We start from the raw sequence: 24,404 nt of genomic DNA on the forward strand, positions 1-24,404 counted from the left end.
TATGCTAAAAAGTACAAAGATTGTTGTGAAAGTTGTCTTAGGATGCTTCATACGATTTAAAGAGGTTGATGTTTGTTTTTACGAAGCGATATAAACAAACCACATTATTGCCATTGGGATAATGTGACGGAAGCAATCAGTGTTCCTCAGAGTTTTTTTATATGAAACATGTTAGGGAAACCTTGTCCTATCAGAATTCATGAGGCAAGATGAGCTATAGAAGTCAATCTTAAGCTATTTCATTTCAGATCACACAGTAAAGCCTGCAAGCACTGCTTAGGGTCTTATTTCAAGGAAGTGCATCACATATCTTTTGTAGATCTCTGGACGTGTGCAATATACCATCGTGTCCAGTTCTCTTAAACAGCCCTTAAATGATGCAGGTATGGAAATGCAGGTAATTAAAGGTAATTAATATTAAAAGATAATTAAAGGAAATTAGTATTACACTGAGTTTTTTCAAGCTAATCATAAAACTTACTTTAGGTTAGAAAGAAATATTATTCGGCATTCGCTCAGTAGATCAGTGGATCAACGGATGTAATGTCAATAGATTTTATCTAGTAACTAGCTTGAATCTAACATTAGGCACTGTCTCTGACTCTGTAAGACAATGGAAGACAATAGAATATAATCTTTGTTGCTATCATTTTGTATTTCTGTTTAGAAGTAAACACTTCACAAAATATTGATTTATATCAATATGACTTACATTATATATATGTTTGTTTGTTTAATTTTATAATTATGCTAGTCATTAGATTCTTTATATCATACATATGTCTATCTAGTCGCATGCCACGTTATTGTAATTAATATTAAGTTATATTAATATTAAGGCTTTTACATTCTTTTTTCCAAAATGCTTTTGAATAACTGAATAGTAAGCACAAAGACTTTAAATGGTTAATACATAAATTCAATCTCATGCAGCCAGTTAAATGAATAAAGGAAATTTAATAAACATATAGACACTGTCTATAATAACTGCAAAGGCTAGACGCTGAATTAGCACAGATTAGCTATGGATTTGTTCATTAGGATTTAAATTGATTGTTTTTTACTGGACATTTAAAATTCATTATACAGAATCTAGAGAACAGGATTTACAACCACATGTAATATATAAGTATATTTATTCAGGGTTTACTTAAATGTTTATTATAAATTGAGAAGAACTGATCACTATTGTCTTTATTATTCTGCAATTCCATATTAGAAAAAAGTCTGATTTCATCTTTTTAAATCTTAAAACCCATATATATTCTATACATATAAAATCAAAACATGGAAGGCTATCTGATGGGAAAAGTAGACTGGCAAAGTTAGATAAGTAGGTGTATTTTAGTACAAACAAAATCCTTTAAAATTACTTTAGTAACAAACTGTAAGTTTTAGTAGCAACAACTTAAATAAAAAAAAACAGTTTATAAAAATTCCCTCTTTAAAAACTGGTTCAGAAAATAAAATTCAGTCTTATACTTTTATTATTAAATTTATTTTAGCATATTATATTATTTTAATACAGAAAATGACAATAACTGTAAGTAAACTAAATTAAAGTTGTTTTAATATGTGATCACACAAAATTGTTAAATGTAAACAAAAGTAAAGGAATGCGTCCAAAAAAAAAAAAGTTTTAAAAGGAATTGTTAAAAGGTAAACATGAACCCTCATCTATCCCACCACATCTGCATGGATTGGTGTAGGAGACAGATCCCTGTCTGTTAGATTGCATATTCTACAGAACTTAAAACTAGTAGATTATATGTGAGATGTGTGCTCCTGTTTAGGTATAAACCCACTGTTTAACATTAAATTGTTTATTCTCTCAGTGTTTATAACCTATTATGATGTGACAAATATGGAATTACTGCTATAATATAAACTGTTTAGTTAAAATCATTAGCTGGTTATTTATTGTGGTTTTTCAGCTTACATAGTACATTTCTGATTGTAAGCACAGATAATAGTCCTGTTTAATAATAATAATAATAATAATAATAATAATAATAATAATAATAATAATAATAATAATAATAATAATAATAATAATAATAATAATAATAATAATAATAATAATAATAATAAAACATGAGGTTTACTTCAGTGGAGAGAGAAGATTCTTTATATCTTTATGTTTGAGCATGAAAACATCATTAGTAAACACAAAGCTTGAGAAAAATTTGTTCAAAAACCAACAACAGGATAGGCTGTTTTTTTCAAGTGTTTTTCAAATATTTTGTCAAGTATTCAAGACCAATCTCACATGGTGCGTACATACGAACATAGGTCACCTCCTCCCCCAAAATTAGACCACGTCACATATTGCATATCTCGTAAATGGACTTTCCAAACACGTAACAGGTAATTTTTTTTGCGCATTTTTGTCTTCCGGAATGGTCTTTCCCATGTTCTTTTCCATTACAGAGGTATCTTTGGTTGTTATTAATTCAAATACACAAAATAAGCCTGGAAAGTATCAGGTTACCAAAGAAACCTATTAAAGATTATTGATGCTATTATTGAAAGACTTTTTTAACACATTTTGCAATTCAGAAGCATCCAACACCATTTGCATTATAACATACACATAAAAAATTGGGTTAATAAAGTGGATCTAAAAATGAATACAGATACGGTGTGTTGTTTAGGGACATTTTTGGCTTCATCAAAAATGTCACCCCTTAATGTGCTAGAACTCATTTTGCAGACATAAACTTGTTTTATGTGAATGTAACTTTTGCTTATTTTGTACCAACATACACAAAATATTAAAACACACGCACGCACGCAGAAACACACACACACACACACACACACACACACACACACACACACACACACACACACACACACACACACACACACACACACACACACACACAGTTCCAGTTTCCTTTATATGTAGCCTGAAACCTATAAAGGGGGTGACCCGATCAAAAATCATTCGACCAGCACTTTTTTCAGCTACAGGTTTATCTGCAGACAAAGGTAAGTCCTCAGCTAATGATTCTATTTGTTATAGCATCCATACTATTTAATAAATAATTTCCATTTTAATATAAAGTAATTAATGAATTTATTAGGTAATATATTAATTAGTTTCCGTCACAGCAGTCATAGGGCAGTCCTGAAACCTTAATCTGATATCATCTTAAAAGGTCTCTGTACTGGATACTAGCAAATGACTTGTGAACTTCTCAATCAACAGTGTAAATTACAGCGAAAAAATGAAAATGATCCTGATTCATGGTTAAGGTAGCTTGACTAAAGTAAACATTTTTATGAATACATTTATATACCGCTTGTACATTCAAGAATTGTTGTAGACCTGCTATTATATAATGTTAGAAAATTGAGAGGTAGAGAATTCATTCATGTCCTCAATTACAGTCACAAATGAGGCCACAATGGAGAATCGTGCCTTTCTTATACTCTTGTGAACTCAGTCTATGGTTTTTCTTCCTGTTGAAGGGAGCCATCTGTTCCTACAACAGTGAAACTCTAACAAGACCAAGTGAGTGGGAAAGACAGACAGACAAAGGCAGTGAGAGGTAACGCTGGTATACTTCTTGCGCTTCTAACAGAAAATATTAGTGAAGAGTATAATAATCTTTCCATCACTATGCCTAGCAGATTTATAGTGATGTTTCTTTAGTACTGGAAGATAATTTGACATGACAAGGTAAGTTACAAATACTGAAAATGGATGAAAGAGCACCTGACCGTTTATATGATGCATGCATGTACAGTATCAGTTTCTTTATTAATGTTTAAAAGACAAAAACCAGAGAGTAGTTTAAATGGAGGTTGTAATCTATAGATGGACAATATATTCTATATTCTATATTCTATACACATTGCTATATTTTTACAGTTATAACAGTACGATGCAGTACGGGTACAATGCACAGAAAATGTGTTTTAGCATCGAGTACAGTGTAAAAGGTGTGTGTCGTGGTCACAGAAAAAGCTGTGGTATATCAAATACTATAAATCAGCAGTCTTCCCATAGAAGTATATTTAGTTTATGTTTCCATGTGCTATTCAAGTGTAAAAATGAACTCTTGCTTAAGTTGCATTCATATGACTAAAACACAAAATGAGTATCTAAAAATAACTAGCTTTAATTATTGAGATTTTTACAGTTATACAAATGAAAAAAGTAAGGTAATGTCTGGTCATGTTCTTGGAAAAATAGTTTTAAAAAACAGAGAAAAAAGCACAAAAAAAACCAAAAAAAAAAACGCTAGCTGTACTATGACCCACTGCTTCGAGCGAAATTTGTCAAGTTCAATAACCACACATTTATCAAGAATGGTAACCCACATCACACTACAAATACAGAGTCTGCAGAGTTATATTCCAAATGACTCACTGTATCAAATTCAGTCAGTATTTGCTTTTCTAGTATGCAGGTCAAGGGGAATAAAAAAAATAAATGGAAAATAAATACTGTAAACTAGTGAGATGTAAAAAGCTGCATAAATGTGGGATGTTGTCATCAATAGACAAGTAGAACGATATCTGTAATATTAGATTACTGTTTACAGATATGATGAGAGTAATAGTGAAATTACCCATAATTCTACTGATGCTTATTTTCCACTTTGGTTGCTTTGTAGTCACGGAACACAAACATAAGATGTGAGTAAAGAATCAGTCTTACATACACTATTAATACACTGCATTATTCATAACAGTACACTTGTACACTAATCACTAATAAGAACATTGTTAAAATGGTTTCGATATGGGCAAATGCAAAAACTTGCAGCCAACTAGAAAAAAACGTGTTTTAATGTAATCTTGCTTGAATTGTAGCAAGTCTCCTATGACTGCATAGATTTTATCATTTGGAGAATGACGAGCTTTCATATATGCCCCAGTTTTCATGTTTAGCTGTAACTCTCTTTGTTCTTCCTACTAATGATCTAGTACTTATTTGTGGTCATTTTATGGAAAGTTTTTGGAGGCTTATACATAGTGCACAGTGCAATGTCTTTTGTAATGAATATGCAAAATAAATATAAAACAGAGCTTTGATGGTGGCCAAAATGAACTTGAAATTTCCTGATTAATGATGTCTGCTTCCAGGTGTTATCTTAATAGAATATTTGAAAGACTATAGTCTTTAGTTTCAGAATGGGTAACATAACGAATGGACTGAGGAAGAGATGTATTGTAGAACAATTCATATTAGTGTGATTAGGCAGGCATGTAAAATCTAACTATTTAGGTGCTTAGTATTTATTTTAGAATATTATGATAAAACGCAATTATATCAATGTTGAAATATACCGAATTTCACCCAAACATTGACATCTGCTGGGTTAAAGTCACAATATGTGCTCAGCCTTTACTTTATTAGGAACACATTCATGCAGTTATCTAATCAGCCTATCATGTGGTATCAGCACAATTCATAAAATCATGCTGATGCTTCGGTTAATGTTATGTAATGTCATACTAAACATAAGAATGGGGTAAAAAATGATCTCTGTGACTTTAAACATAGCATGGTTGTTGGTGCTAGATTGGCTGGTTTGAGTATTTCTGAAACTACTCATAACCTGGGATTGTCACATATAATCGTCTCTAAAGGTGACACAGAATGTATTTAAAAAAACAACACTGAATGAGTGACAGTTTCATAGTTGGTAATGCCTTGTTTATGAAAGAAGCCAGAAGAATCGACAACATTAGTTCGAGCTGCAGGAAGAAATAAGTATAAGTAACTCAAATAATCTCACCCTTTCTCCAGAATTCAACTGTACAGTTTGAGCGAGTCTGTTCCAAGGATAACCTCAGATACTTGTGCTTGGCTGATAGAAGTCAAACCGATGTGGTCTTCTGCTGTTGTAGCCCATGAACCTCAAGGTCTGGTGTGTTGTGTGTTCTGAGAAGCTTTTCTGTTCACAGCTGTTGTAAAGAGTGCTTAGATTAGTTTCTATAGAATTCTTGTCAGCTCAAACGAATCTGGAAATTCTCCTCTGATCTCTCCCATCAACATGGTGTTTCAGCCTTTGGTCCACTGCTCCAAGAGGTTTTCTCTGTAAACTCTAAAAACTATTATGTGTAAAAATCCTAAAGAATAGGAATTTCTGGAATACTAAAAACAACTAATTTGGCACCACCATCCATGTCATGTTTAAAGTCACAGCGATCACATTGTTTCCTCAATCTGATGTAGTGTAAACAGTAACTGAAGCTCTTGACATGCCATGGCATTGCCATTGTGCCTTGTGCTGCTGTTACATGATTGGCTGATTAGATAACTGCAAAAATATACAGGTGTATATATTTTATTTTACAGCATAAGGTTTTCAGCAAATCAGGTGCTCAGTTGAATCCAAACTCAGTTCTAAGTCGATTTGATAAAAGCATCAGTCCAAACAAGCAAATATAAATGACTGGATTCCTGAGCACAACCTGTTAATTTCATTCATTATCTTGCTGCCATAACATAATCCTATCACTCATAAAGTTTCACTTTCCTATATCTGTTTCGAACATGTCACCTGTTTCGAAGATTCATGCTTTGTGAGCAACCCTGATATGCTAAACATTCAAGTTGCTATTAGCAAGCAGTGGTTTCTGCCTTGCCACACAGCTATGAAATGGAATGTGTCACATTGTCTTTATAGTTGTGGAGTAAAGATAAACTGTCTAGCCAAGGTGACCAAATACGGTTTTACACATACTATTGTCTTACTGTTGTAAATGTTGGCAAAATGATGGGCATTACATTCTATACATTAGTATTTTACTATATTGGTTCTAAACTGAATAGTTTAATGTATATTTTGTAACCCAGTGAATCAGTGTTACTTACAAGCACCTTTGTGCATCACTCTGGATAAGTGCTTCTGCCAAATGCCGTAAATTTAAATGTAAAGGCAAATGTAATGATGCGTAGGTATAACATATACATACAAAGATGAATAATACTATTTTTTTCTTAAACTTAATTTGCATTTTTTTCTCTAAATTTTATATAACAGCACACAATTTCTGTAATATGATGGGTTAAAAGCTGTTCACAGTTCTGACAGTAGTGACAACTGTAATTCAAATCATAGGATTATATAATAGACTGTTTCTGTGAACATTTCTTTAGTAACATCTCACTAACAGGGACATAAAGAGCAGACACCAATATAAAATATAAGACTTACATTGAACAAACATAAAAAGTTTGTTTATTATTTAACAAATTAAAGCATATGTTGATATAGAGAAGATTTTTTAAGGAGACTGTATTTAACATTTACAGTATATAAGGAAATGACATAAATACTCCTACAGTATCTGTGTCCACTTTATTAGAGACACATTCATGTAGTTGTCTAATCTAATAACCTAAACCCTTTGACTTTTACTGTGGTCTGGTAGATGACACCAGATGGGCTGGCCTGAGTATTTCAGAAACTGCTGATCTCCTGGGATTTTAACAAACAATTGTCTGTAAAGTTTATTCTTAATTGTCCCTAAGCATATATTGGAGGAGTCTCCACTTTCGGTAACAGTCAATAATTTTTCTGTGACAGCTTTTTTGCGCTTTCCGGTTTCTTGGTAACATAACAAGCTGTGTTGTTTTTTGATTTTTTTTCTTATTAGAGAAAAAAAAAAGACAGGCTGGTGGGGAAGGACTGTTTGTAATGTAAGTGATAACAGGAACTAACTTGTCTCGCAGATGCTTCACAGCATGAAACAGAACTGTAAAATGTTAAAAAGCATGATTTGTAATCAAGGCAAATTGCTGTCACATAAATGGAGCAGCACTTGATGTGTACATATGATGTGCTAGAGTTCTCTTACAACATGTCCAAAAGTATTTTATTCCTTACATTAATAAGCAGTATTTCTGTAAGAAATAAAACAAAAAAACAAAAAACAAACTAACTAAAATAAAGTATCTGCTTAGTATACTAGTAGAATATCAGAATCGAGCAATTTTATTTGAGATACGTTTTTTATGTATTGTCTATTTATTTATTTTGTAAAGTATTCTATAATTTTTTTATATGTAAAAATATTTTTTTGTGCACCCATTCACCCCAAAACCCTAGCAAAACAAATTACTTCCTCTGATTATTCTCAGTTTTCACTTTTTAGAAAAACCCCTAAAGGTGACATTTGTGTGGTTACATGTAAATGTCACCTGTCACCTGTTAGAGGAAAGTCACAAGCTCAGTTCAGGCCTAAACATGAACACTAAACCACAAAGGCAACAGCATTCAAAAAAAAAAAGCAAAAGAAAAGTACAGGTATTTGAGTGATACAGCTTTTACACAGTGGAAATTTAACCTTTTGAAAAACTAAGAAATATAAATAAACTGCAGTTTTAAAGTTATATTTATACTACTCTTCTCGTGTTTGTTAATAAGGAGCGTTTTTGCAGTTTAAAATAGATTTCCTGGTTTAGAATAAGATTTTTACTGACTTCCACCTTTTTTTTTTCTGATATACATTACAATGCAATGCAATACATTACAATGAATTTAAATAATTTACAACAATAAAAATGCAGTAGGTGAAATCGAACAAAGTTGCTTTAGGTTCTCTTTCCATAACATGGGGGGCCCTACACAGGCGGATGTGTGTGTTTGTGTGTTCCATCTGCAAAAGCTTTCCTGGTTGCTTCCCTCATCTTCAGTTCAATGCACACCTGTGCAACACCACAATAGCACAGAACACACATAGATGAAGTTTTTATGTTTTTTCTTTTGTTTGTTTGTTTTTTTGCCTATTTGGCACATGATACATCTGGCAACTAAAGAATCATCAGCAGTCCACTGTATTCTAATACAGCTTTGTTTGATGTTCAACCTGTTTAACCCTAGGCCTATTTTTGAGCCTCTTGCTTAAAAAACGACATGCTCAAATTACATCTCAAAAACTACAAGGTGTATAATTCTGGTACTTAGAATAAGTGTAATTATTACCAGATCATAGAAAGAGAAGATGGAACACAGCAAAATAAAAAATAAAAAATACTTGGTTGTTAAAAAAAGTTTTTTTTCTCCTTTGGTTACAGAGTGCTCATCTTTATACCGTTGGAGTCTGCCGAATCTGGTTGTGTTGGTATCGTTTAGTGGCCAAATGTTTGTGTCAGTTTTGTTGCGTGTGCAATGTTTGCATATTTTTTCTGTCTGTTTATTTAGCCGCGTGGTGTTGGAATTGTGTCTTATTTAGGCGGAAATGATCTTTGTCGTCTTATAGCTTCTTCCAGTACTTCTACTATGGTGCATGTAGAGATACATTCAGGCTTTATATGCTTAAGAAAGGATTCATAATTTCTTTCCTGGTGCTAAGGTGGAAGGGATGCAGTGAAGTGAAGCTTTTTGGCATTAGTACAGACTTCATGTTGATCTTGACCATTTTTTATGGTTTATCCTTTTTACCTGGAACACATATATGTATTTTATATGTACACATTGTACACAAATACCACAGGTTTTCATATTTTATTTTTATATTCATATTATATCAACAGATTTCAGTGTTTTTTTCACATTATGTTGCAGTTTTTCATTTAGCACCACATGCTCAATAATATTAACTATTAACGACAATATGACAATATGAAAACCAATGCAATCATTTATATTGGTTTCCAATTTTTTTTTCCAATTATATTTCAGGTCAACAAAAGTGATTTCTGAACAGTTTACTGGTTTATTATTTACTAAATAATTCAAGCTAGTTTCTAAATAATGTATAATTTATTATTATTATTATTATTATTAAAAATGAATACTTGTATGCCATTTATACAGCCCAGATTTGAAGTCTACCACTAACAAAATAGATATAAACAATAACTAACACTGTATATAAACTCCAGCTATGCTTCATAATGGAGCTGGAACAAGTGGAGGACAAGAGTGTGGCAGTAATTCGAAGGACCAGAAGAAACTCCATCAGCTGTTAAAAGAGCCTCCTGAGTTATCCAGATCTCAGATAAAGTCCACAGCTGGTGACATATCTTCAAGAGCCAATCAGTGCATCATCACAAAGGTAACACAAACAAAGTTAGTACTCAGATATTAGAGGAATAACGGACACTTAGTGTGAAGAAGAAAAAGTAAGCTAGAGGAAAAAATAAGCAGTGTTCATTTGAAAAAAGAAAGTTTTTAAAACAGTGGTCTGAATCTGAATCTAAATATTACGTTTCTGATATTTGAAACATAAGTTTGTTTATTTATTTATTTATAGCTCAGTAATCTTTCAAGTACATTTATTAAACATTTAGAGATGAATGAAATATATAGCAGAAATATACCACGATGCTGTTGAATGCTTGAATTAAAAAATTTTCTTCAACAGAGTAAGGTCTATATTTCTGCACTCTTATACAAGGTTTTGAGCAGATGATGCTGCATGTAAATTGATTAGAAAAGGTGTACTTTATGATATAGTATCATTTTCTGTGAGATGTTTATTTAGCATTTTTGGAATGATGTAACAGTTCATAGCAATCAATAATGAAGCTTTTCCTTTTTTTCCCCCACCATAATCACATAAGTCATAATTCATAATTACAGAAAAGGAACTTGACAAGCTACAATCATTTGTCTTATTTACTTAAGAGAAAGGTGAGAGTGAGGTGAGGGAACAATGGTTTATAGCTGCTATGATGTAAGTGATAACAGGAACTAACTTGTTTCATGGATATTCTACAACATTAACTTTAACTATAGATAAATGTTATTATTTATACATAAAATTGTCAGCTCTAAAAATTTAGCTACAATTGGATAGTGCTGTTTGTAGAAAATAATCAGCTTCAGGCATTGCACCACACCATTGTTGGGTATAACAGCACAAGCTATTGTGCTTTTTCAGCAGCGCATTCTATAATATTTTACCTGCAAATCTACATGACACTTGTTTGCTGTGTCCAGGACACCAATGACAAAAACAACAAGCAACATCAGCAGTCCATCCTGCAGAGACCATCAGTTCTCCGCAAAGGCAACCAGACTCTGCCACATGGTATGCCCATCTTAACAACACACTTTTATATTCCATCTCCATACATGACTGTTTCAGTGAAATAGAATTTTGAACAGAAAATCTTTCGAATCCACAGTCTCATCCAGCCAGACTAGTATGGGTGACTGTTCCAATGAACTCGTGTTTAAGGAAGAAACGGACAATAAACTGCCAGTCAACTTAACATCTTATGACACAGGCTATCCCAGCAGAGTCAATGCTTCTGGACCGGGTCCTGCTCAGAGTACAACAGAGCACCATACAGAGTAAGAAAATATGCTAACTTGAAGTCTTGACTGCTTTTATCTTTTATTTTTTTTTATTGTTAGCAGATTTTTCTTTTTAAACAGGTTTTCTACTTTGTAAAATGAATTCTTGTTACTATACTACTATGAATACTTTCAGCCTGGATGTTGTTAAGGTCGTAACTCAGAGGTAATTTGGAGATCTACCTTTAGAGCTGGTTTTGATTTTCTGCCTACAAGTTTTTGGCAGTTATTTCTAGGACAAGTATCTTAACATGTCTATTTTGATTGGAGTATCCCATGGGTATCAAATCTTATCAGGAAAGTGATGGGAGTGTGCAGGTTTTCACTCTAATATAACTGAAGCCACATCTGAGTCTATTAAAAGATGAAAAATCAACTGATTAACCTGGCTTATCAGGTGTGACTTTTGCTTGCTTAAAATGAAAACACCTACACCGGCCATTGGCAGATAAGACTGGAAACTCCTGGAGTAACCTTTTCCAGAATGTCAGTGGGAATGAAGATTACGTAAAGCACATGCTCTGGTCTTCACACACACAAGAAGCCAACCCAGTTAAACAGCTAAATAAGGTTTTTGACTGATGAGTTAGTGTAGTCAACCACCATCACTTCAACAAGAACTGAAGGAATATCCTTTGGAAAGTCTGTTTTCACCTCTCAAGTTCTAGATACTTGTAGAATCAGAGCAAATGTCAACTAAAGCTGTTCTGGCAAACAATTAGACTCTAATCAATATTTGATATTTTTCTTTCTCTTCTAAAGTTTCTTTCTTTCTTTCTTTTTTTAAAGTCTTCCGATGGGCTCTGAAAACTTTTTATTTAACAAAGGTGTGTGCACCTGGCCAGGCTGCAAGGAAGCTTTTAAAGAATATAATCACTTCCTGAAGTAAGTTATAACCTTTATCATATATAGTGTGACATACCTGATGCTTCCAAGTTCTTAAAATTTATGCTTTTTATTTCTTTTCAGCTTTCTACTTTTCTATAGCAAATAAATGGCTTAGTATGCCTCTAGCGTGCTGGCATCTTAAATTAATACAAAATCTTTGTTATTTATTGTGTAATATAAAGACATCTCTATTCGGAGCATGGCCCTGGAGACAAAACCTTTGAACAATGGCGAATGCAGAAAAATATGGTTGAACACATGGAAAGACAGGTACGCACACAACACATGAATTAAGAATATTTATTAAAGATTAAAGTTCTATTACCGATAATGCTTATATGCTGTGTAATTATTGCAGTTGGTTCTGGAAAAGCAGAGACTACACTCTATGTACCTGCATCTTTTTGATGTAAGCACATTTGATGAAGTATCAATGATATAATGCTGTACTCATGGTAAAATATTTTTTAAACGGATTTTAATGTAATTGCCCAACATGATCTTTGACTCCAGGCTAACCCAAGAATGAAGCAATCCAGTACTCCTTCAGGAAGCCTGCAGTCCTGTCAGAGTTTGAGCATTCTACATGCACAAAACACAGCCTCATCTGACATGCTAACTCCAGGATACTGGCAAATCCCAGCAACACCATTCATACCAGGTTAAAGCATACACACATAGTACAAAAACAATAAAAATTGAGCTTCTGATGTGACATGGTGGTTCATTTTTAATAAGGAGTGGCCAGGAATTAATACCATGAGGTCACAATGTCACTTTTTTAACTTCATGTTCATACAGATTAATACAGATTATTTTGCAATGTCATTCACACCACTATGTCTCTGTCATCATTAAAAGACTCAATTGATATTATTTGGTAATATTATCAACATAATCTCATTGCTTAAGTTCCAATGGCCACAGCAGTCTTATTAATTTGAATTCTCCGTGTCTAACTCATTTTAAAAGTATTTTGTGACCACAAAATAGTTTTTGAGATCCTAAGTTGTGGTTAATATCCTAAGTTAATATCTTACCATATATAATTAGGGCAGTGCTGTGGTTAAAACTCATACACCACTGTGTCATCTCAGCCACACCGTACTATTTCAATTGAGAATCTTTGACTAATATTAGTCAAAGGGCTTAGATTTTACTAAAAGCAGGAGTGAAGTTGGGCCATAAAGGATCACTTGTGTCAATATCAGTACAAGTGACTTTCAGTGGGTCAATATGACATACCAAAAAATATGCTGTATGTAAAGCATGCACAGATGATGCAATTTGATATTTTATCTGCCTTGTGAGCAGGGTTCCTGGAATGTTCTCCAGACCCAATGCAACTGGTGGATAATCAAGTATCAACTAAATAAACACTTTTAAATATTTAAAATAAAATAAATACTTTTAAATAAATAAAAATTCTGTCTTATTTGTACTATTAAATATGTTAGCATGCTTCATGCATGATTGTCTTGGATTTTATTTAATTGTGTGTTGATTATGTTGCAATTATTCTGCAGGAATTGTCCCCAGTATTGAGTGCTACAAATACACAAACATGAGGCCACCATTTACTTATGCCTCCATGATAAGATGGGTGGGTGAACACCTTTAATGTTTTTTCTACTGACAAAGACATTCTCTTGATTTTTCTTAGATTAATCAATCACATTTACTTTGTATCTTGCTATGTAGGCAATTCTTGAATCTACTGAGAAACAGCTTACGCTGAATGAAATCTATCACTGGTTTACACGCAAGTTCTTCTACTTCCGTCATAACACAGCCACATGGAAGGTAAAAGACACCTTGTACTTTTTTTGTTCTGCGCCTCAGTGACCACAAGCAAACCACAGCTATCTAACCAAAAAAACATTTAACCCTGAGAATTGCTGACAAACACCACATTGATGTGAATGTTCAATAAACATCTTTTGTATCAAGCCTAGTTGTTTGGTTCAGTGTACTAAAGTAGTATTCTGAATATGCAGAAACATGTTAAAGGTTGATATATCTATTAGCATATATCTCACTATTTGTAATCTTTTTACCCCCACACATGTAGAATGCAGTCCGGCACAACCTAAGCCTCCATAAGTGCTTTGTACGTGTTGATGGAGGGAAAGGCTCTGTTTGGACAGTGGATGAAGCAGAGTTTCTGAGGAGGAGAGGGCAAAAATTACAAAGGTGATTATCTTGTATTTTATTTAATTGTGTGTTGAATATGTTGCAATTATTATGCAGGAATTGTCCCCAGTTACATTATCCAACAGATACATGATTAAGCCCACTGAACATTCAGGACATAGGAGTTCAATGCAAAATGCAGCTTTGCTTTATATTAGATAATGTATGAGGCAGCTATCACTGATGCGTAGAAATTGCTGATCTTGATATGAAACGTTTTGTAGAGTTCAATTCAGTACTAATGCAAATATTTAGAGTCTATTAATCTATTAATGACCAAGTTTCCTTTTGTTTTCTCCAGGGACCAAGACATGAACTGGGTGGCACACTATTCCATGTTTTATTCTTGAAATTACATTCTTTAGTTTTAAGTCACATCTTGAGACATTCTGTGCAATGCCACCAATACCTCAAAGTGTCTCTTTCAGTGGATCTATGAGTAATTACTGATTATGATTAGACTTGTTTCTCTTTGACTCGCCAGTATGACTAAATCATTTGTTAGCTTCTATGGAGTTTTTATAGTGGATTTATGATATTTGAATTTTCCATTTAGATGCAAAAAAATCTGAATTTCTGGGTTCTGTATTCACCTGCCTTTACCTGCAAATTATTCTGAATGTGAGTCTAAAATGTGAATAATTCCTATTAAATGTTCAAAAGTTCAGTTGCAATTTGATATTTGAATTTGCAAATTCTCTTTAGAATAAATTTCAGTTTCATGTTCATGTTCTTACTGGCTTTCCGGTAGTATAATACAAATTAAAATAAATAATTATTTCAAATTAATTGGAAAAAACAACAACATTGATTTCAGATTTGCATTATGTGTGCCATTTCTAGTGAGATGACTTTAACTCAATAGCTTTTTTAGCTGCAGAAAGACAGATGCTCTACATAGGCAGATGCCTAATATACTAAGGTACACAAATTCTTGTGCTATTTCGTTGTATTTAAATGGTCTTAACTGTCCTATGTTACAAAATAAAACATATTACCTTGACAGTAATACGAGTCTTTCCGCGTCTTCTTTTTTAAATATAAAAATTGCAGACACAAAACAACTAGAAATAACAACTCGTGTCTTTAAAAGGGACGCTGTTATGATGTCCTGAACTGCTTTACAATTGGCTGAAACGAGTTTTGCGCGGCGCCGCTCAGCCAATCAGAGCATTGTTCGTAGGAACGTTTGGCTTCAGCCAAATGGCGAACGGAAGGACAAATTATAAACAAGTACGCGGAACTGGAAAACACGAGGCCTTGTCACACATATAAGTAAGAGAATTTTACACTTTCTTGCAGACCGAAACAGCAGTATTGCAAGGGAAGGGAAGCAATCACTGTTGATAGTTAGTATAGAACTGAGCTAGGCCTCTAAACTCTAGCTTTCTCGACAGAGGATAAGTGCAAACGGGTTAGCTTGCTATCCAGCTAGTTGACTAACCTAGTTAATCAGTAAGATCAAAAATATCAAGGCAAAAGCACATCGGTAAGCGACCAAGCAATCATTTTAAGCACGGTATAAAGTTTTTGCTGTTAATTATATCATGAATACAACGTCGGACTGCAGTAATAAGCCGTCCGTATGTAATAAGAGAAGCGCGAGCCCGCGGCAGCAGGAGGACTCCCTGCTGTCCAAACAGCCCAAAGTAGATGAGGAGGAAGATGGAGAGAGCGAGTCGCGTGAACGCGCGCAAAAATACGTCGTTCGATTAAAGCACAAAAATGGCGCGTCAGAGAGCAGCGGTGCTTCTGAATTCTCTGAAAAGATCACGCAAAATGCAAACGGGACAGAAAACGCCAGTGAAACGGAACGTAAGGACAGAGATGGAGAGACGTTTGAAGGCCGGACGGCGCGCTCGGATTGCGCAACGATAGTCGCCGCTGAAGCACTCGCGAGCCTCACCGGTTGCGGGGACCAAGGTACTGAAACTCCTTGTTCATCCAAACAAGCCCTCGGTGAAAACACGACTAGTAAAGCGAGCCGTGCAGAGCTGGAGCGCACTGGGCGTGCGGCTGACAGTCGCTCGGTTTACGCGCTGAAACGTGTTGGTGAAGAGGCACAGGTGCGCGCGCGCTGCGCAGATGAGGAAGAGGAGGACGATGGTGACTCCCTCCCCGGGTCCTCTTTGACAGCCAGCTCGTCTGATGACGACGACGACGACGAGGATGATCAGGAGCGCGAGGAGTGCTCCATCGTATCGGTGCAAATGGCACCCGAGCTGCGGCGCTCTGTCGCGCTCTTGGCCCAAGTGCAGATGCGTCTGGACGCACTGGAGAAGAAGGGCGCGCGTCTGCATCGACGCCTGGAGCTCAGGTTGGGCCGTCAGCGGCGTCCTCACCTCGAACAGCGCGCTGCCATTGCGCAGAGCATCCCGGGCTTCTGGCTCACTGCTGTATCCTTTCTCCAGAACGCATCACCAGGGCTTTCGATTTGAAGCATACTTTATTGTTGACATTACAGTTGTCAGAAGTACACACAGTATAATAATCAATGCAGAGGTTCATCGTACAGATAGAAATCCAAAAAAATGTAATCATGTCACAAGCATCTAAACAGAATCACCCTAACATTTTTACTAGTTTTTTTTTTTAACTCAAAAAAATATGTTTGAATACGGCATCTGCAGGAATGTTACGTTTGTTAGTGACTATTTTGCATCTTGCCTTGTCCTTTCTGCTTTGTTCCGCTACTTTCAGTGATGTACGTTCAGTGTGAGCACTTTGGCCCTGATATACAGTTTGTAACATTGTCCAATTCTCATGCTGGTTTCCTGTAGAGGTATGTATGGAATGTATGGGTGGAAAAGTCTGGAATTAAAGAAACTTTTTAGAACAAAAATTATTTATAAAGGTATGTAGTACACTCCGCACTTAGGCTCTAAATTCATTGCCTTCAGAAAACGTCCACATTTTCTGCAATGAAACATCATTCCTAAGTTTTTTTTTTTAATTATATAGTTAATAGCCTCTGTCTTATCTACAACTGGCTGTTATGGCTGCAGGACAACAACCGAGCAGGAGCTACAACTGATTTTTATCCCTATAATCACTCAATCTTTGACTTCAAATAAGTATCGGGTATTTGGAATTAAAACCTGCAGTCTTAGTGGCCCTTCTCTTATAATATTGCTTTCAGAGATATCTGAACATATAACGTCTGGAAAGTGAAATGTTTAAACCTAGGGGATTGCTTTTTTCTACAAGGAAAGGCCCTGTTAAGATGCTTACGAGATTATTTTCTAATCTGTGAAATATGTTCAACTTCCTGTATCTCTATGAGAGATCATTATGCTTTGCTTTTATGTTCTCTTGGCTTGTTAATCTTGCGAGTTTCCCAGACACGCTAAAACACTACAGCTGGTTGGAATTCTACATTTTAAAAACTCAACACAAGATGAATGTTGTTTTTTATTACATGTGTGTTCAGCAAAATAGAGTAACTGACTCATAGATGCAGAAGGGGCACATGGCCAATAACATGTTTGTTGTATACCATTTACTTTTGTTGATTTGTACCCATTAAAAATGCAATTGTTGTTTGCTTAACCAAGATTGTTTCAGCTTCTCAACCATCCACATCTGTCAGCCCAGATTGATGAAAACGATGAAGATGCTCTCAGCTACATGATCAATTTGGAGGTGAAGTATCCAGTCCTGTTTATCTGTGCCTAATGACCTTTTAACAAAAATGATTAGGTCTACCTGATTAATGAAATGCCTCTTTCCAAAACTGTGTTTTGCACAGATCGAGACTTTCAAAAACAACAAACTTGGCTACCGGATTTGCTTCCATTTCCGTAGGAATCCGTTCTTTCAGAACAAAGTCATAGTAAAAGAGCTTCATCTTGGATTGGGAGGTAAGATCACTGAAACGTGGGTCATTTTTAATTGATGGTTTTGTCTTCCATATATTTTAGATAGTGATCATCATTGTATTGATTTCTCCTCAGGATCCCCTGTTTCTTTCTCAAATCCAATTGTTTGGCATCATGGACAGTCCTTGACAAGGAATGGAGAACCAAGGCGGAATTCACGTGGAGTTTATGAGAGTTTCTTTCACTGGTTTGATGACCATAGCAGTCCTGGAATGGATGAAATAGCACAGGTACAGTAAAGCCGGGTGGTCTTCAGAGGTGGACAGTAGTTGGCACTAGTAGTAGTAGTAGTAGTAGTAGTAGTAGTAGTAGGCATCCAGGACAAGAAGATTATCTCCAGGGTCCTAGTGTTTAGATGTATGTTTGGCCTCAGCAGGCTACAACCAGAAAAGAAAAAAGCTTATTATATAGCAGCACAGACACTGTGCTTAAGTCTGTGAACTGAACACTGTTGCACGAGGCTGACATACAGTATATGCACAAAGTAATATATGTGCATGAACACAGATTTTGAATTATGTTTTTGTTGGTTCGTTATGTAAGTCAAGCTTCTATAATAAGAACGTACTGTGCATCTGTACCTAATTCTGATGTAGATCCTGAAAGACGACCTGTACAAAGACCCTCTTAGGTACTACCTGACACCATTGTGGGAGCCACAAGAAAATGGCAGGTAATAAAATCCACAATTCTAAATTTTGCATGGAATTTTTTTGTACAATCTTTGATGTGTATTTTTTAATTGCAGTTGTATGTGATTTGTATTACTGTTATTTACCTAGAAGTTAGGGACAGTAAGACAGTTTAAGACTGTTTACCTTTAAAAGCGCCATCTCGATATTTTTTCAGCACATCCAAACCACCCCAAAACAGTAACGGCGATGAGTGTGTGATCATCTCGGATTCAGATGATGATGATGATGATGATGATGATGATCAGGAATTGGTGTCACAGGATCAACAACAACAGGAAGATCAGGATGAGGAGGACAATGAATATGAAAGTCGAATCACAGGTAATGAATTAGCAAGATATTACAGGCAAGAATACACAATATAAATATACCCTAAAATGTGCCTTTTAGTTTATAGAATATGCTTCAGTGTAAAAAAAAAGTCATATAATTTTACACATTTTTCTTTTTAATCACTAATCTGGTTACAAGGCATAAAGTAATCTACAGTCTTAAGTCATTGCACATTTGTTTCAGGTGCTGATGGCAGTGACCATGACAGAGTGGAATCTTCCACCGAGGAGAGACAAGAAGAGGAAGTAGATATAGAGGAAATGGATGATATGTGTCAGTCAGCCAGCAGTGAGGTTAGAGAGCAAGGCCAGAAAGAGGAAGAAGTAGATATTGAAGATAATGAGGATGAGGAGGAAGATGAAAACTAGCAACAGTATGCAGAAAAAGATTTGTTATATTTCAAGCAAATTATGGACTTATTAGGGCATTGTTATTGCAAGTAGCTGTATCATGTCTGATAAAGTATCATGTGAGCTTTTAAAGAAACAACCAAAATCGCTGGTTGTAATACAAGCTAATTCAAGATGACGTCATTAATATTTTACTACAAAGTACAGGATGTAGGAAAAAACTGGAAGATTTAATGAGATGTTCCATGGCAGTGTAAATCATGTGTACAGGCTTTGTGTTGTTCCCAATCTAGACTAACTTTCACATTTTTATTTCAAACAACAGTAGAGGTTTTTTAACAGTGGTTACTGTTAAAATGCATACCTGTTTTTTAATTGCATGGTCTATTTTCAGCTAAAAGGACAACTACTGTAACTCAACTCTGTTGTGTTCCTGTTGGCCCACATCATTGTTTCTATTTTTTTCCATGATGTGCTTCTGCAGCAGAGCCAGAAGTTAAAACAATAAAAACCCTATTATTTTCTTCTATGCATAAGGATTTATATGACCGTTATCACAAAATGAAAACCCTTTAACCAGATTTTTTTGGTTATGAGTTTAATATTTTTAAGACTTTGTGGTAATCAATCTGAAAGGGTATGTTCTAAATAAATTTGAACATAAATACGAAACTGAACCAAAACTGTACCACTCAGGGATGTTTATTACAGTGGACTTGTTTCTTTGATGTGTTTTTATTGGGTACAATAAGATTTATTACTTTGGTCTTATTTCAAATTTTAAGGTAAATTCATTAAACTAATTACAGACCCATCTTTTTTTTTGTAAGAATTAGCAGATTAGCAGATAGATAGTTTTTCTGTGCATGGTAGGAAACTTAATCATTACTTTGAAATATATGGCAGCTCTGTTTAAAATAATGGCACTAAAACAGATGGCAACACACTGTTGATCCACATGCATGAACATGCTATAAGCAGTCACAAGCTGTAAGGAATAATCGTGTCCATCTTTTGTTGTTGTTGGGTTTTTTTTTGCCATGGAAATAAGGAACTCATTAGACCAGGTGGTCTGATCTGACTTTATCAATAGACTATTTTTGTTATGATACATTCATAAAACATGCATTATACATCTGTATGAGTGTGTATATGCAGGTCATTTGTAATTTTTCTGTATTGTCATAGCCAGCAGTGCTAACTTTCTGCTGTAACCCTTATCCTTTTTTTTTTTTCTTTTTTTTTAATTTATTGGTATATGTAATTAATCTACTGCCAACTGAAATAATCATGCCTTATCCACACATACAACTTAATTGTTGGCAAAGTCCTAGAATACTAAGTTTGTACATCCAAGATGTTTATTGTAAGTGTAATTTCTAACCCTTAATTAAGGGTTTATAATTTGTTAGTTTTGTAATTTAAAGTGTATTGGCCTAAAGCACATGAAGAGAAAGCTATTTTTGTGTGGTAAAGTTTATAGCTTAAAAGTTTCACATATATGGTATGATTTGTCTTTAAATAAATGTTCCTCTTTTTTTAATAAAAAATAAAGGTTTTGTGTGGTCATTATAGTATAAAAAACAATACTATAGCAACAACCTCTTTGTTGCTGTTATTTCTTGCTCAGCCAACAAAACAAAACAAAAGTTTAAAACGTGGTTTATTGTGAGAAAAGACAATGGTTTCTACTGTAATTTGGGCAGATGATCCATTATGTACACAGACACATTATGAAGCACAAATACTACATTCCCTCAACATCATTTCCTCATAACGCCCCTGTGTTTTGCATCTCCTTTACTACACATGTTTGATAAGGAGCTTTCTAAAGTGTGTATAATGGCGTTAACTCGAACTTAAAAAATGTGAAACTGTGCCTTTAAATGGGGTAATAAAGGAAATGGCGAGAGCACACAAACATCACGTAACAAGCGGCAATAAAAACGAGACGCTCAGAAGAAAAAATGGTGCTAATCTGTGCTTCCCATTGTAGCTGGAGTGACATCCTTAAGCTTACAGCACTAGGAGTTTACTACTTTATCTATTTTTTCCCCTAGCAATGTGCACACGGTATAATGTGTCTTTTAAAGGTAATTGTGGCCCAGTTACGTACTTTAAATCTATTTTATACACCAAATCCACATGTCTAAGTGAACAAATAGATATTAAAGGTATAAAAGATTAAGACAAGAGACAAGAATATGTATAGTTTCTTAATCTTTTTGGCAGAGTGGCCCAAGCAGATGTCTTATACAGGCTTGGATGTTTTTTTCGCCGTTAGGGGGCAGTATAGCCAACACGATATTCAGAGGAATATGAAATTTCTGGCTGTAAACTCTGCAAGTCTTAGTGTGTTTAAACAAGTAAATGAAAACAGTTAAATGTCCTATAATTTTAATGCAAATTTTACTCTCAGATATCCCAAAACACAATTAACAAACCACAATGCCACTTGATTCTACTGCAGCATTGACAACAGGTTCTGAAAGTGGGGTCCAGGGATCCATAAAGCACAAACTTTTTTACTGCTGAAATTGAATTGAATGGAAGGAGTTTCATCTAAACCTCAAGACTTTATAAAGAAGGACTCCGTAACGATTCCACTGGAGTTTAACAGAATTGCACATCAATATTATATTTCTTTAAAATTGTTTTTTATTTCTTGTTATTTCTTTCAATTTGTTTTATTTATATGCACAGTCTAAGGGGGAGCAGGTCAGGGTTTTTTTTTTTTTCATTTCACTGCAAGTTGTATATTGTATATAAATGTATCTGACAATTCATTTCTTGAATATTGAAAGAATGTCAAATTGGCCCCAATTTGTTTTGTCTATGAAAAAAAGATAATCAACAGAAAGTTTTTTTTGCTCTAATAAATAGACACATTATTGCACATGTTTAAATAATTACCCTATTAGTGCAAAGTGTTGCAAGGGATTTATTTTACAGTTAAATGTGTCATCTGGCTGCATAGAATATTGATAAAACCTGCTCTAGAATATTGATGGATGTGGGTAGGTGACATAAATGACTCACACAAATTACTTTATTCAGATACTGAATTAGCCTGTAATACCAAATATTGCTTATATAGTACTGCAAAAACAAAATAATAATTAGAGTCTGTAACCAAATTTTTCACTTTCTGTGCAATCTTGACACTATGGCTTTACTAACAGCCTTGAGCCAGCATTTCTGGGCAGGTCTCAACAGAGGAGAGTCAATGTTGCAATGGAACATTTAACCTCAATTGATTCCTTTCTTAATGCAATACTATAAATATCCCGCCAGCAAAGACCTGCCCATATTTTAAAAACGATGCAGTCAGGCCTGCAGTTGAGAATTAGTCCTTCCTGTTATTATAGCATAAGGACGTTAAGCACACAAGATTATGGGCCAGTAGCAAATGTGCAATCCTTTTTAGTAACTAACTTGTGATGTCAGTTTTATTAATAAGCTTTTCCCCATGAATGCATTATATTGCTTATTACTAATATATTATTTTAGGGGATTTGCCTCAGAGGATATGTTTGTTTCAGATTATGTTTTTAATCTGAAATAGAAAGCACATGGATACAGAAGAGAAACCAAGAATTAAATATTATGCCAATTATGGAAAGAAAAAAAAAACAGCAGAAAAAGACCAATGGTGAACCTTATTAGCTGGGGATCCTTGTATGTGAATGTATTGTATCCTGATCACACATGAAAGTATACTCAGTGCCTTTGGGGCATGCTCTCTCCTTCCTCCCCATACTGAGAGAGAGAGAGAGAGAGAGAGAGAGAGAGAGAGAGAGAGAGAGAGAGAGAGAGAGAGAGAGAGAGAGAGAGAGAGAGAGAGAGAGAGAGAGAGAGAGAGAGAGAGAGAGAGAGAGAGAGAGAGAGAGGGGTCCTTGTAAGGGTACTAAAACAGGCATACATGTTTGTTCCATTTCTACTGGGCCTCCTGAAGAGAGAACCTATCACACAGCTGAAAAGCCGAAATAGACTCTTTAATTCATGCTAAACAGCACAGCGCACACATACATCTCAGTGGAACTTTTACCATCACCAAATCACCCAGCAGTGCATCCATCTTTAATAGGACAAAGCATTATCACACTGCTCCATTCTGGCCCCCTCTAGGCTAATGCTAACGTGCTGACAGATTTATCCCCACAGACAGATGTACAGGACACCTCCGCACACCCAGCATTTTCACATTCATAGGACATTGCTCTGATTTTTCTCAGTTAGCACACAAGCTAAAAAGCTGTTGTGCACTGGTTATTGTTAGATGGAACTGATGGACACTAAAGGACTAAGATGAAGGAATGTGGTTACACTAAATGTTTGAAGTTACTGCTTTAAGGGGAACCAGCACATGCTCTTACATGCATGAAGACACATTTTTGTGCAGATGTACACAATGACTTGGATGCTCATCTAGAGGTCATGTGACAGGAGTGTGTTTGCATAACTCTTATTCCTTTGATCTTTTATCAAGCTCCAGGTATAGTTTTAGGGTCCATGCTGTCATTTCCAAAATGTGTGACATATATATTCACCACATGTTTTAAAAAATCTGTTGACTATATATATAAGGAAACTACCACACCTGTGCACTTAACAAAGCAGCTATTTGAACAAAAAGAAATCAGTGTCAAAAAAGTTTGCAGCAAGTGGAAAATAAAAATGTGACATGCATTTATATTTACAGATGCCAGATGTTTGAGTATAATTAAATCATTTTAATTCAAATAGTATCCAGTGTAAAATATTACACTTCAATACATTTTCTATCACCAATAC

The 24,404-nt window shown here is 34.8% G+C and overlaps 2 protein-coding genes and 1 long non-coding RNA gene across 7 annotated transcripts; 2 read left to right on the forward strand and 1 right to left on the reverse strand.

Moving 5' to 3' along the window:
* The first annotated feature begins 216 nt into the window (after positions 1-216).
* On the forward strand, positions 217-15,363 carry foxp3a (forkhead box P3a). Of its 5 annotated transcripts, XM_047799757.1 has the most exons (13): positions 2,874-2,994; positions 3,478-3,557; positions 9,854-10,026; positions 10,914-11,004; positions 11,102-11,270; positions 12,063-12,158; positions 12,344-12,431; positions 12,520-12,570; positions 12,675-12,822; positions 13,688-13,764; positions 13,863-13,964; positions 14,233-14,354; positions 14,656-15,363. In XM_047799757.1, the coding sequence occupies exons 3-13, from the start codon at positions 9,856-9,858 to the stop codon at positions 14,702-14,704; spliced, it is 1,164 nt and encodes a 387-aa protein (XP_047655713.1). In that variant the 5' UTR covers positions 2,874-2,994; positions 3,478-3,557; positions 9,854-9,855; the 3' UTR covers positions 14,705-15,363. The 5 variants fall into 5 exon arrangements, with proteins under 5 accessions (XP_047655716.1, XP_027022661.1, XP_047655713.1 ...); XM_047799760.1 differs by lacking the exons at positions 2,874-2,994; positions 3,478-3,557 and adding an exon at positions 217-397; XM_027166860.2 differs by lacking the exon at positions 3,478-3,557 and having other exon boundaries at positions 2,873-2,994.
* LOC125138494 lies at positions 9,457-15,531 on the reverse strand. Its single transcript, XR_007137669.1, has 2 exons — positions 15,353-15,531; positions 9,457-14,325 (listed from the first exon to the last, which is right to left on the reverse strand). It is a non-coding gene; the product is annotated as an uncharacterized LOC125138494 (long non-coding RNA).
* Positions 15,532-15,552: 21 nt separating this feature from the next.
* Positions 15,553-21,164, forward strand: tspy (testis specific protein Y-linked). Its single transcript, XM_027166859.2, has 7 exons — positions 15,553-16,750; positions 17,919-17,996; positions 18,103-18,214; positions 18,308-18,462; positions 18,829-18,905; positions 19,082-19,248; positions 19,444-21,164. Exons 1-7 carry the CDS (start codon positions 15,902-15,904, stop codon positions 19,626-19,628), a joined length of 1,623 nt encoding a protein of 540 aa, XP_027022660.2. The 5' UTR covers positions 15,553-15,901; the 3' UTR covers positions 19,629-21,164.
* The last annotated feature ends 3,240 nt before the right edge of the window (positions 21,165-24,404 follow it).

The sequence above is a fragment of the Tachysurus fulvidraco genome, chromosome 14 (genome assembly GCF_022655615.1).
Source record: "Tachysurus fulvidraco isolate hzauxx_2018 chromosome 14, HZAU_PFXX_2.0, whole genome shotgun sequence".
Taxonomy (NCBI): domain Eukaryota; kingdom Metazoa; phylum Chordata; class Actinopteri; order Siluriformes; family Bagridae; genus Tachysurus; species Tachysurus fulvidraco.